The sequence below is a fragment of the Oncorhynchus kisutch genome, linkage group LG1 (assembly GCF_002021735.2).
Source record: "Oncorhynchus kisutch isolate 150728-3 linkage group LG1, Okis_V2, whole genome shotgun sequence".
NCBI classification, from domain to species: Eukaryota; Metazoa; Chordata; class Actinopteri; order Salmoniformes; family Salmonidae; genus Oncorhynchus; species Oncorhynchus kisutch.
In genome coordinates, this window is record NC_034174.2 from 21742041 (window position 1) to 21755021 (window position 12981).

The 12981-nt window shown below is 44.6% G+C and overlaps 1 protein-coding gene across 1 annotated transcript; it reads left to right on the forward strand.

Annotated features, from left to right (window-relative positions):
- Nucleotides 1–1303: 1303 nt before the first annotated feature.
- LOC109908296 (potassium channel subfamily K member 15-like) lies at nucleotides 1304–3257 on the forward strand. The gene is made up of 2 exons (XM_031834996.1): nucleotides 1304–1744; nucleotides 2079–3257. The coding sequence occupies exons 1-2, from the start codon at nucleotides 1372–1374 to the stop codon at nucleotides 3062–3064; spliced, it is 1359 nt and encodes a 452-aa protein (XP_031690856.1). The 5' UTR covers nucleotides 1304–1371; the 3' UTR covers nucleotides 3065–3257.
- Nucleotides 3258–12981: the final 9724 nt, after the last annotated feature.

A 12981-nucleotide genomic window follows, 5' to 3' on the forward strand; every position in this document is an offset into this window, starting at 1 on the left:
AGGAGACGTGGAGGAGGCCGTAGGAGGGCAACAACCCAGCAGCAGGACCGCTACCTCCGCCTTTGTGCAAGGAGGAGCACTGCCAGAGCCCTGCAAAATGACCTCCAGCAGGCCACAAATGTACATTTGTCTGCTCAAACGGTCAGAAACAGAATCCATGAGGGTGGTATGAGGGCCCGATGTCCACAGGTGGGGGTTGTGCTTACAGCCCAACACCGTGCAGGACGTTTGGCATTTGCCAGAGAACACCAAGATTGGCAAATTCGCCACTGGCGCCCTGTGCTCTTCACAGATGAAAGCAGGTTCACACTGAGCACGTGACAGACGTGACAGACTCTGGAGACGCCGTGGAGAATGTTCTGCTGCCTGCAACATCCTCCAGCATGACCGGTTTGGTGGTGGGTCAGTCATGGTGTGGGGTGGGATTTCTTTGGGGGGCTGCACAGCCCTCCATGTGCTCGCCAGATGTAGCCTGACTGCCATTAGGTACCGAGATGATATCCTCAGACCCCTTGTGAGACCATATGCTGGTGCGGTTGGCCCTGGGTTCCTCCTAATGCAAGACAATGATAGACCTCATGTGGCTGGAGTGTGTGAGCAGTTCCTGCAAGAGGAAGGCATTGATGCTATGGACTGGCCCGCCCGTTCCCCAGACCTTTATCCAATTGAGCACATCTGGGACATCATGTCTCGCTCCATCCACCAACGCTACGTTGCACCACAGACTGTCCAGGAGTTGACGGATGCTTTAGTCCAGGTCTGGGAGGAGATCCCTCAGGAGACCATCCGCCACCTCATCAGGAGCATGCCCAGGCGTTGTAGGGAGGTCATACAGGCACGTGGAGGCCACACACACTACTGAGACTCATTTGACTTGTATTAAGGACATTACATCAAAGTTGGATCAGCCTGTAGTGTGGTTTTCCACTTTAATTTTGAGTGTGACTCCAAATCCAGACCTCCATGGGTTGATACATTTGATTTCCATTGATAATTTTTGTGTTTTTGTTGTCAGCACATTCAACTATGAAAAGAAAAAAGAATATTTAATTCCTTCAGATCTAGGATGTGTTATTTTAGTGTTCCCTTTATTTTTTTGAGCAGTGTATATAGGCCTAGGACACTGATGAGTTATATCAATCAACTATGTAGGCCAGGCCCCATAACTGTTATGTGAATGGGGTGAATGTGGGCGCTTTGTTCAAATAGGGGAAAATTATGCACAAAAAAAACTGTGTCTGTTTAATCACCTGTAGGGCCTAGCACTTTTCTTCAAGTAGCCTAAGATAATAACAGAGGGACAACAAGCAGTAAAACAGGTGTAGGATCGTTCTTCATATAATTAGCAAGGCTGTGTTGGTCAAGGCTTGCATGACAACTTGCGCGTACACCTGCTGTCTCTCTTCCTTAACACACACCCTCCCACCTCTCAGTGCCCACTCGAGTTGTCTCGGAGTGAGGATGAAGGCGCAGAACATTCGGACCCTTTCTCTCATCCTGTGTATGCTATCCTACCTGCTTGTGGGAGCTGCGGTGTTCGACGCCCTCGAATCAGAGACCGAGAACTCGAGGAAGAAGATCCTGGAACAGAAACGCAGTGAGCTGAAGAAGAAGTACGGATTTACCGATGACGACTACCGGGAGATCGAGAGAGTGGTTCTTCAGTCGGAGCCCCATCGCGCGGGGAGACAGTGGAAATTCGCGGGATCCTTTTACTTTGCTATCACCGTCCTCACAACGATAGGTAACAAATTTTGGTATGCCCTTTAGAAATATGTCCCAAGCAAGTATTGGACTCTTTGTTTATGTGGTTTCTTTGCTCTGCAAGTGAAATCATCCATGCATGAATCATCCATGCATCCCATACAACAGATCTGTTTGAACATGTCCTCTACTCTCATGGTGCTGAAGCTGAACTCTTGTTGAAATTATTAGTGAAACCGGCAGTTATGATAATGCAGTTATGGGAATTGTGTTAAGGAGACTACTGTTCTTTGGGTTATTTAAAAAATGTACTGTGTGTGTGTTAATGTACACATATGATGTGTCTATAACTTTGATATGATTCTGTTCTGCAGGTTATGGTCACGCTGCTCCAAGCACTGATGCTGGAAAGGTATTCTGCATGTTCTATGCAGTTCTGGGTATCCCTCTGACACTGGTCATGTTCCAGAGCATGGGGGAAAGGATCAACACGTTCGTCCGCTACCTCCTCTGCAGGCTCAAGCGATGCATGGGCTTACGGAAGACTGATGTGTCCATGGGGAACATGGTGCTGGTGGGCCTCCTGTCCTGCATGAGCACCCTCTGTGTCGGGGCAGCAGCCTTCTCCCACTTTGAGGGCTGGACTTTCTTCAATGCCTACTACTACTGTTTCATCACGCTCACCACCATCGGCTTCGGGGACTTTGTGGCCCTGCAGAAGAAGGAGGCCCTCCAGAGGAGGACTCCCTATGTGGCCTTTAGCTTCATGTACATCCTGGTGGGGCTGGCAGTGATCGGGGCTTTCCTGAACCTGGTGGTGCTACGCTTCCTCACCTACAGCACAGAGGAGGCAACCAGGAGCCTGGAGGTGGAGTGGGAGGAGCAAAAGCCAGCAGCGCCTAAAACAACAGGGGGTGGGGAGGTGGAGGCAGATGTCGAAGCATCAGTGTGGGACAGAGCTGATGGGATAGAACGGTTTGGAGCTGAGGATGGGAACAGTAGCCGCTGTAACCTCTCCCTGCCCATGGAGGGAGGCACCAGTCGTACCAATCTCATCCCCTCTCCATCTGAGGAGCGTAGAGAGACCCCTGGGGTCAGGGACTCTGCTAAGCATCCTGAGTCCCACATCAGCGCCCTCTGCTCCTTTATGTGCTTCAGGTTGGTTGCCTGTGACAGCCCCTCTCCGGCCCACTGTGAGCACTCAGGCTGCCACAGCAACCCTGTCTTCTACAACTCCATCTCCTACAGGGTGGATGGAGCCTCCTGCAGCTCCAGGGGCACCTCAACCCAGTCCTTCCCCAGCAGTGATGCCCTTTTTCTGGGGATGAGCAGCCCTCACACACGGAGGAAGTCAGTATAGCTGCTCACTCTGAACTAAAGTGGTCTTTGTTCTTATCTACACTACAGCCAGAGATGTTACTCTGATTCTCTGCAGGTGGAACAAATTGTGTATGCTTTCCCAAAAAGGTCACATTTACATATTTTAGGTTGTGCTTCTACACTATATATACAAAGTATGTGGACATCCCTTCAAATAAGTGGATTCAACTATTTCAGCAATACCTGTTGCTGACAGGTGTATAAAATCGAGCACACACCCATGCAATCTCCATAGACAAACACTGGCAGTAGAATGGCCTTACTGAAGAGCTCAGTGCCTTGAACATGGCACCGTAATAGGATGCCACCTTTCCAAGTCAGTTTGTCAAATTTCTGCCTTGCTAGAGCTGCCCTGGTCAACTGTAAGTGCTGTTATAGTGAAGTGGAAACATCTAGTAGCAACAACGGTTCAGCCGTGAAGTGGTAGGCCACACAGGCTCACAAAAAGGGACTGCAGTGTTGAAAGGCATACAGTGGTTCCTCCTTTAAAAGTTTGTACCGCGGAACTTAGAGGTACCCTGCGTCACGGCTTCACTGCTCCAGACCACCGCAAGGGGGAGTTAGAGCACTCATTACATTGTAGAATAATAGTGAAGACATCACAACTATGAAATAACACATGTGGAATCAGTTAAGAACAAATTCTTATTTACAAGGACAGCCTACTCCTTCCTCCCTGTTGAGGAATTGAACCCCGGTCTCCCACGTGCCCTTCCCGCACGACACAGGGTTTCTTTAGCAAAATAGCCCAGTACTGTACTGCCGACGTCACGTTGTACAGTTTCCTTTTTCGTTTTTCTCTGAATATAAACACCATAATATTAATAAAATTCATTAAGACAAATTTCTTAAAATCAATCCCATATACTATGCTATTACAAAAAAGGTTTTAAATTCTCTGGTAATGCCAATATGGAAGACTATCAAATGCTTCTCAAAGATGCCTTCTGGTGGTCAAACTAGCACTAACTTGCATTAACAGAACAAATGGCTTACAATTTGATAACGTGCCACAGAATGCTGCAGCAGCCTGCAAGGAGTGCTGCAGTGTGACGCAACTTTTAACGGAGGAACCACTGTAGAGGGTAAAAATCGCCTGTCCTTGATTGCAACACAAGAACTGTTTGTCGGGAGCTTCATGAAATGGGTTTCCATGTCCGAGCAGCTGCACACATGCCTAAGATCACCATGCGCATTGCCAAGCATCGGCTGGAGTGGTGTAAAGCTTTCCGCTATTGGACTCAGGAGCAGTGGAAACACATTCTCTGGAGTGATTAATCACGCTTCACCATCTGGCAGTCCGATGGAAGAATCTGGGTTTGGAGGATGCTAGGAGAACGCAACCCAATGCATAATAACACCTGTAAAGTTTGGTGGAATAATTGTCTGGGGCTGTTTTTTATGGTTTGGGCTAGGCCCCTTAGTTCCAGTGAAGTGAAATCTTAATGCTTCAGCATACAATGATATTCTAGACAATTCTGTGCTTCCAATTTTGTAACAACAGTTTGGGGAAGGCCCTTTCCTATTTCAGTATGACAAGGCCCCCATGCACAAAGCAAGGTCCATACAGAAATGGTTTGTCGAGATCGGTGTGGAGGAACTTGACTGGCTTGCACAGAGCCCTGACCTTTGGGATTAATTGGAACACCGACTGTTAGCCAGGCCTAATTGCCCAACATCAGTGCCCGACATCACTAATTAGCTTGTGGCTGAATGGAAGCAAGTCCCCGCAGCAATGTTTCAACATCTAGTGGAAAGCCTTCCTAGAAGATTGGAGGCTGTTATAACAGCAACTCCATATTAATGCCCATTATTTTGGAATGAGATGTTTGACGAACAGGTGTCCACATTCTTTTGACCATGTAGTTTGTTAATTTTTTCCCAGTCAATATGTAGCTTTTACGGATATCATATTCTGCATTATATTTTTTTAATTGCATTGTTTTCTATGACACAGATACATCAATTATTTACTCAGGTATAGCGGTCTACGGTACTGGTTCGATTCCAGGCTGTATCACATCAGGCCGTGATTGGGAGTCAGATAGGGTGGCGCACAATTGGCCCAGCGTCGTCCGGGTTTGCCCAGAGAAGGCCGTCATTGTAAATAAGAATTTGTTCTTAATTAACTGACTTGCCTAGTTAAATAAAGGTTAAATAAAAAATAAAGTAAAAGTTATGAAATAAAATGTACTACATCGTCAAACTGTTTCTTTTCTCTAAAGAAGCTCACTGCTTGTAGTATATGATTTCTTGACGAATGCACAAATGTTTACTATATGGGCATTATGATGGAGGAAATGTTTTCCATACAAGAGGAAAACTTATGCCCCCCAGACCTGCAATCATTTGCTATTAAGCAATAGCTTACATTGCATGTAAATTATAAAACAAATCTTTAAGTTTTGTATGAATAGACTTATCACCATCTGTACATTTCATCCCCATAGTTTTGGAACTCTAGGTATAGACCACATCATGAGGATAGGAAACTAACGAGGGAGAGAGAGAGAGAGAGAGAGACAGACACAGGTGGGCCCACTGAACGTCTCAGACATTCCTCTATGTCACCTGTGGCCTGCAGCTTATTTCCAGTCTGTTATCATCAGCTGATTTGAACTCTCAGCTTAGGCTGATTCACTTGGTAACGTGTCCATCCCCAGCTCTCTGCAGTGGAAAACGTGTGGGAGGAAGCTGAGATGTGAAAAGTATTGACTGATCATTTCTGTATTGACTCTCTTGCATCTCTGACCAACTACATTTTAACAAAAATAACTGCCACAACACATGAAGTATGCTGATAAGATCCCTTTCTTCAAAACAAATGGCCATAGTTTCTGCTCCAACTAGTGCAGATTCATGAGATGATCACAGGGCCTCTAGTGGCAGCAGGCTTTAAGGGCCTTTAGCCGACATCCACAGTTGTTTGTGGTGGTGTTGGAGGTGGAACTGTGATATAGCTGTCAATTGAGTCCTGGCATTATACCTAAATTGGCCATTGCCATTGGCTGGAATGTGAGATGTAATCTACACCTCGATTAGGTTGCTTAGTCCTATTGTTATGTAGTCAGTGTTCTTAGTTAAAATTTGTGTAACTGTTCTTGTCCATTAGTGTTCTGTATTTCGTCTTCTGTTTTGTGTGGACCGCAGGAAGAATAACTGCTGCATCAACAGCTAATGGAGATCAGAAGTCATAAATAATATAAATACTCATTATTTCATTTGATTTCAATTTTAGAATAATTATTTCTATATAGCCTACACTTTCTCATTCTGAACTTCTGCGACTGGGATGGGTGTGGTTGTGTGGCAATGATTAAGAGTAGCTACTCACCGATTTGACAGCTCCAACGCAGTTACACCTCTGACACCGCCAAAACATTAGCTACAGTATGCGGGTATCGCCGGTTAAAGCTTACTGTCGAAACAGCTTCCCAGTCTAAACAGTTTGCACATATAACATTCTGCAATGTTTTGATCTTCATAATTGTTTTCCCCCTGGCTGTTCGTGCACAAAACAATTTCTTCAGGCAAGGCAAAGTTCGGCAGCCAAAGTCTACACCCCTTCATTAGTGATTGGTCATCAGTACTACTCTCAGTGGGAGTGGGAACATGAAGTGTTTGTTGGTATTCAAGGAGAGATGACCAGTTTACATGCATATTTTTTCAATTGAGACACAGTATTACTGCACCCAACATCTTAGTTAGTGTTGCAGATCAGGGGGTTTGGTCAAGACGTTTACACAGATCAGACATGGACAGAGTTGGATTAGCTCGGTTTCAAGGGTGTTTATTTAAATAACAAAAGGGAAGAGAGACCTCCACCGGGATACCATCGTCACGCTTCCACGGACACCACGCTTCCAGACAAACTAAACACCATCATTGCCTGCTTTGAGGATAATACAGTGCCACCCACCGTTGTGGCCCTGGTTAGCAGGCCACGCCCCCCCCCCCCCCCCCCCCCCCCTCTCCGTGGCTGACTTGCTGCTGGCCGAGATGGCATCCCTAGCAGTGTCCTTAAGAGCACGCACAGACCATCTGGCTGGTGTGTTTATGGACATATTCAATGGCACCCTATCCCGGTCTGTTGTCCCCACATGCTTCAAGATGGCTACCATTGTTCCTGTACCCAAGAAGGCATAGATAACTGAACTAAATGACTACTGCCCCGTAGCGCTCACTTCTGTCATCATGAATTGCTTTGAGAGACGAGTCAAGGATCATATCACCTCCACCTTACCGGCCACCCTAGACCCACTTCAGTTTTCATACCGCCCCAACGGGTCCACAGACACAATCGCCATCACACTGCCCTATCCTATCTGGACAAAAGGAAAACCTATATAAGAATGCTGTTCATTGACTACAGCTCAGTATTCAACACCATAGTTCCCTCCAAGCTCATCATCAAGCTGGAGGCTCTGAGTCTCAACCCCACCCTGTGCAATTGGGTCCTGGACTTTGACAGGCTACCCCCAGGTGGTGAAGGTAGGAAACAACATCGCCACTTTGCTGACCCTCAACACTGGGGCCCCACAAGGATGCGTGCTCAGCCCCACCTGGACTCCCCGTTCACCCACGAATGCGTGGCCATGCACAACCTGGTATGGCAACTGCACCGCCCTCAACCGCAAGGCTCTCCAGAGAGTGGTGCTGTCTGCACAACGCATCACCGGGGGCAAACTACCTGCCCTCCATGACACCTACAGCATCCAATGTGACAGGAAGGCCAAAAAGATCATCAAGGATATCAACCACACAAGCCAATGCCTGTTCACACAGCTACCGTCCAGAAGGCAAGGTCAGTACAAGTGCATCAAAGCTGAGAACGAGACTGAAAAACAGCTTCTCTTAAGGCCATCAGACTGCTAAACAGCAATCACTAACTCAGAAAGGCTGCTGCCTACATTGAGACCCAATCACTAGCCACGTTAATAAATGGATCACTAGTCACTTCATACAATGCCACTTCAATAATGTTTACATATCTTACATTACTCATATTACATGTATGTACTGCATTTTATACCATCTATTGCACCTTGCCTATGCTGCTCGGCCATCGCTCATCCATATACTTACATGTACATATTCCCATTCACCCCTTTAGATGTGTATTAGGTAGTTGTTGGGGATTGTTAGATTACTTGTTAGATATTACTGCACTGTCAGAACTTGAATCACAAGCATTTCGCTACACTCCGTTAACATCTACTAACCATGTGTATGTGACAAATAAGATTTGATTTGATTCTGGGCTCCGGGTCTTGCTGTATCCCGTGGGGAATAAAACTGAGCTCCCTCCGTTATCGCTGGTACTGCGCACAACTACACAGGAGTACCCTCTCTTCCCCCAATCCCCTCCCCTGTATGCTGCCATTCTGGCAGCTTTATGGGACTCATCCAGCTGGTGAGCAATCAGCCCCTTGATTACTCACAAACCACAATCAGCCCCAATTAGTCCTGGCTGAAGAGCCCGTCGAGACCTGGCACGTCCATAAGAGGAAACCATCGCCTTGTGATGTAGATTCCGTATGTTACCAGACCTCGATGAGTCTCCCCCTGGTGGCTAACTAGATAAAGTAATTCTCGGCAAAAACATCAAAACTAAGGACAGATTTTTTGATTTCTTGAAGAAGTGTTTCTGGCTATGCTTTTGCTACAGTGTCTCAAGGACAAACAACCGTAATATTGTCTATTTTTTTGTAGTTTTTCAAGCAAATGTCTTTAAGGGCAGGGGGTCACACACACACACACACAGGCTCAGTTTTTGATCGTACAACCCTAAGTACAGATAAAAAATAATCAGGCCTACTGTATATCTTTCTGTAGAAATTATTGTTGAAAAAAAGTCTAGGTTGGAACTGTAAAATACAATAAATAATTTGTATTCTGAACTGGAATAAACTGATTGATCACATCACACAGATGTAGACCAACACACACACATACACAAAGTCCTAATGAGAGGTGTGTGGCTGGTTGAAGTTTTCAAAAAGCAGGTCTATTCTGGGCTCAGTTTTTGACAGCGCAACCCTGAGGTCATGCTCAGCATTGATACCGTTTCTGTACTTGTTTTTTTAAGTATGCCAGAGTTGAGAACCCTGACTCGCATAGGTGCCAAACTGGACCAGAACATCTACTGCTTTCTCAGCCAGGCAGGAGAACTCTTCCTGCTGTAGATGAGCAACCCAGAACTGTGTGAGTGTGTTAAAAAGCATCTTGCTGCCAATGCTTGCTTGTAGTGTCACTAAGGCCTCCATCTCTCGCAGAATTAGTCCTAGGTCTGATGAGGACACTGCTTGAAAGGGATACCTCACCCATTGAAGTTTTTGAGATCTGTGGGTTAGGAAAGCACTGGTCAAAGTTCTGCTGATGGAACATGCCATATGCTCTAGCCTTCAGCTGTGACTGCCACAATCCCAGGTGTGCAGTGAATCCTCTGATGCCATCTTCAGGCTCCAAAATGGTTGATTCCTTGCCCTGGAGGCTTGTGTTTAGCTCATTGAGCTTTCTGAAAATGTAAACCAGATAAGCCAGCCTAGCCAACCAGTTTGTTACGGAAGAGGTCTGCAAGGTCGCTGTCCTCTTTCTCCAGATAGACCAGAACCTCCTCAGTTCCCACAGCCTCTCCAGGACCCTCCCCCTGGACAACCACCAAACCTCACAATGAAAGAGCAGGTGCTCATGGTCTGCTCCCATCTCCTTGCAGAGCTCTCTGAACAGCCTTGTTTGAAGAGGTCTCTTGTTGCTCAGATTCACCACCTTTACCACATGAGTCGAAAACAGCCCATAGGTTAGGATGTAATGCTTTGCTGGCCAAAGACTCCCTGTGCAGAATACAACGTGTCAGTTTCACGTTGGGCACCACTCTGCAGACATGCGCTATGAATCCCCAAACAATTTGTAAGTCTTTCAAATGAGTGTCTACCACCCTGAAATGTCTTCTCCCTTTGTTTGTAGATGGTCACAGAAAATGAATTCCTCCTGGATATCATCACCAAATACGTATCTGTTAGGTGAGAATTATCGGTTAATTGAACGATTAGAATATTCTGCCTTGAAACATATAATTGTATGGAAGTGATTAGAATGTATAACATAATCAATAAATGTGTCGTCCTAGTCAGAATTAGGGTAAAGACATGTCTTTATGGCATTATAAAAACAGACTGTCTGAGCTTGGTGTCAACCTGGCTAGAGATTTGGGAGAAGAACAGGGAGTATGTCTCAAGGACAAGGTCACTAATCATTGGCGGCTGGGTAGCAGGACATGTGTGTGCGTCTGTTTGTCTGTATGTCTGTTTGTGTGTAGGTGTATGTGTGTGCGTATGGTTGTGTGAATGTGTGGGTGTGAGAAGTCAGTATAAAATGAATTGTTTTGTATTCTTGACGGGAGAACGTTCCGTGAATAAACCTTTTTGACTATTTAGCTGGGCCTCCGTCTTTTTCATTCAACCAGAATCTTACAAATTCTGGTTTGCAGATGGAGTAATATAATTAAATTGGGTTATGAACCTGGAGAACAAAATGATCAATATCTTGCACATACCATCAACTGTGGAATTCCAGCCACATCTACTGACTCATCTAATTGTAGAGAATTTCTTGTGCAGTTTCATCTTTTCTATCACAGATGCTTGTATGCCAACTGACATATATTTTATTATTTTGCCCACTGTGTCATTAGAAAGTAGGACTGAGTCCACCTTTTTTGCTGCCTCCTCACCCAAAAGAGATACAGACATCCCGCAGGCAGGCTTTGATGAGCTCCTCTCCTATACTGTGGGGATTCTTTGCCTTGGCTATATTTAGGCTCACTTGGTATGAAGCTTTGAGGATAGCTCTGTTCCCTTTGAATGCCTGTTAGTGGGCAGAGAAAGCCTTTTGTCAAATGAACAATGAACTATCATCTAATTAAAAAAAAAATCTAAATATGACCTACTCTTGATTTATCTTATCAGCTGTGTGTGTGTGTTAATATGTTATGGTTTATATCTGTGTGATGTGTTGAATCATTTTATTTCGAATAAAAAAGATTACTTGAATTTTAACAGCAACAGTTCCCACCTAGACTTGTTTTCAACAGTCATTTCTACAGTAAGATGTACAGTAGGCCTACAATTTCCATCTTTATCTGTACTGTTACTTAGGGTTGTATCTTTGGGTAACGTTAGCTATTAGCCGAGTACGAGGGGATTGTTTGAAAGAGAAACTCACATCTACTTCTAAGAGAGATGGTGCTCACTTATTTCTGCTCATCACCTGTTATAAAATGACAGCAATGCCTTGCTAGCTGACTTACTCTTCCGCTGTCGAAGCATTCTGCCCTGTTCTGAAAGAACTCCCTGGGTGTAACGTTACCGTCAGCCTGTGGATGTTAAAGTCAGGACGTGTCGTTTTAATTTGTTCGTTTTGAGAGACTCATTACTAAGCACTTCCCCGCACAAAACACATTGAGGGCGATCCTCGTTATTTCTCAAAATGTATACAAAACCAAGAGAGAGAAACTCATCGCTGTATTTGCGTTTCATGACGATTGAGCTCAGTCAGAACCTGTGGCTGGCTTGAGTCCATTTGATGGCAGCTGAAAGTGATGGCGAGTGGGAATGACAAGTCAGTGGCTGACAGGACATCATCTGCTGCTGAACAACAGAGCTGCAGCGTGAGGGTCGCGGAGTGATCTTCAAGAAAACTGCAGAAAAAAAGATCAAGTAAACGACGAAGCACCACAGGCTAGTGATGGGCATTCCGGCTCTTTTGAGTGACCCGGTTCGCTCTGCTCAGCTCACCAAAAAGAGACTCTTTTGGCTCTCAAACGGCTCTTTAAAATATATGTGTTTTGTGTTTTTTAAAGTCAAACAGTTTGCGATAGTTTGACTATGATTGGTGTTAAAACAATTCCAATTAAATTATTAAATGAAATCATACTCTACCTTAACCACAATGTATTTTAAAATGCATTGGTTTGTTATGAAAAATAATGCTATTAAACATTTGCATTTAAAGTATAACTTTTTAATGTATATAAACAAAGTGCATATAAATCTAACCATTCAAAACGAATATAATCTGAACAGCATAATAGAATATTGCACCATAACAAATAAAAATAAATAACAATTTGCAAAACTGCAGCATCCCACAAATTGAAATAAATGTTAAAAAAAGATGGATACTATTACACATGTGCATAAAGTATAACTTTTTTAATGTATATAAACAAAGTAAATATACATGTAACAATTCAAAACGAATACAATCTGAACAACGTAATATATATAGAATATTGCACCATATCAAAGAAAAATAAATAATATGCAAAACTGCAGCATCCCACTTAAAACATTAAACTGGTCCCTCTTTTCTCTCTCTTCTTTATTGCCATGTTATAACCAGCAGCACAACAGCAATGCTGACCATATTTTGCTTTTATGAGAGATTTTCATTCAGAAATGCAAGCTGCCTCACTTTCGAGGGGCTGATGCGGTTTCATCTCTCAGTAATTATTTGTCCCGTTTTCGAGAAGACCCTCTCAGCTGGAACAGATTTGGCCACTATTCAGAGTCTCCCTGAAGCCGTGGGTAGTAAGAGTCCTTGTTCTTCCAACAGCTCAGAGGATCTGCAGATCTTATGAGGACTTTCTGTTGGACACCCTGTGTTCAGATAAATTAGCCCTGGCTGAAGAGCCCGTCGAGACCTGGCACGTCCAGCAGAGGGAGCATAGGGTGTCCATCAACTCTGTCACATGTCCTGTGGTTACATTTGCTTCTCTCTGGCAGCTGGCTGTGATTCGCTGCAGACCCTTACACAGGAGTATCATTTTTGAGGCTGTAACATAGCTGAAAAGAACAGAGAACAGTAACTTATTAGTCCAGTTTCATGTTTTGTCTG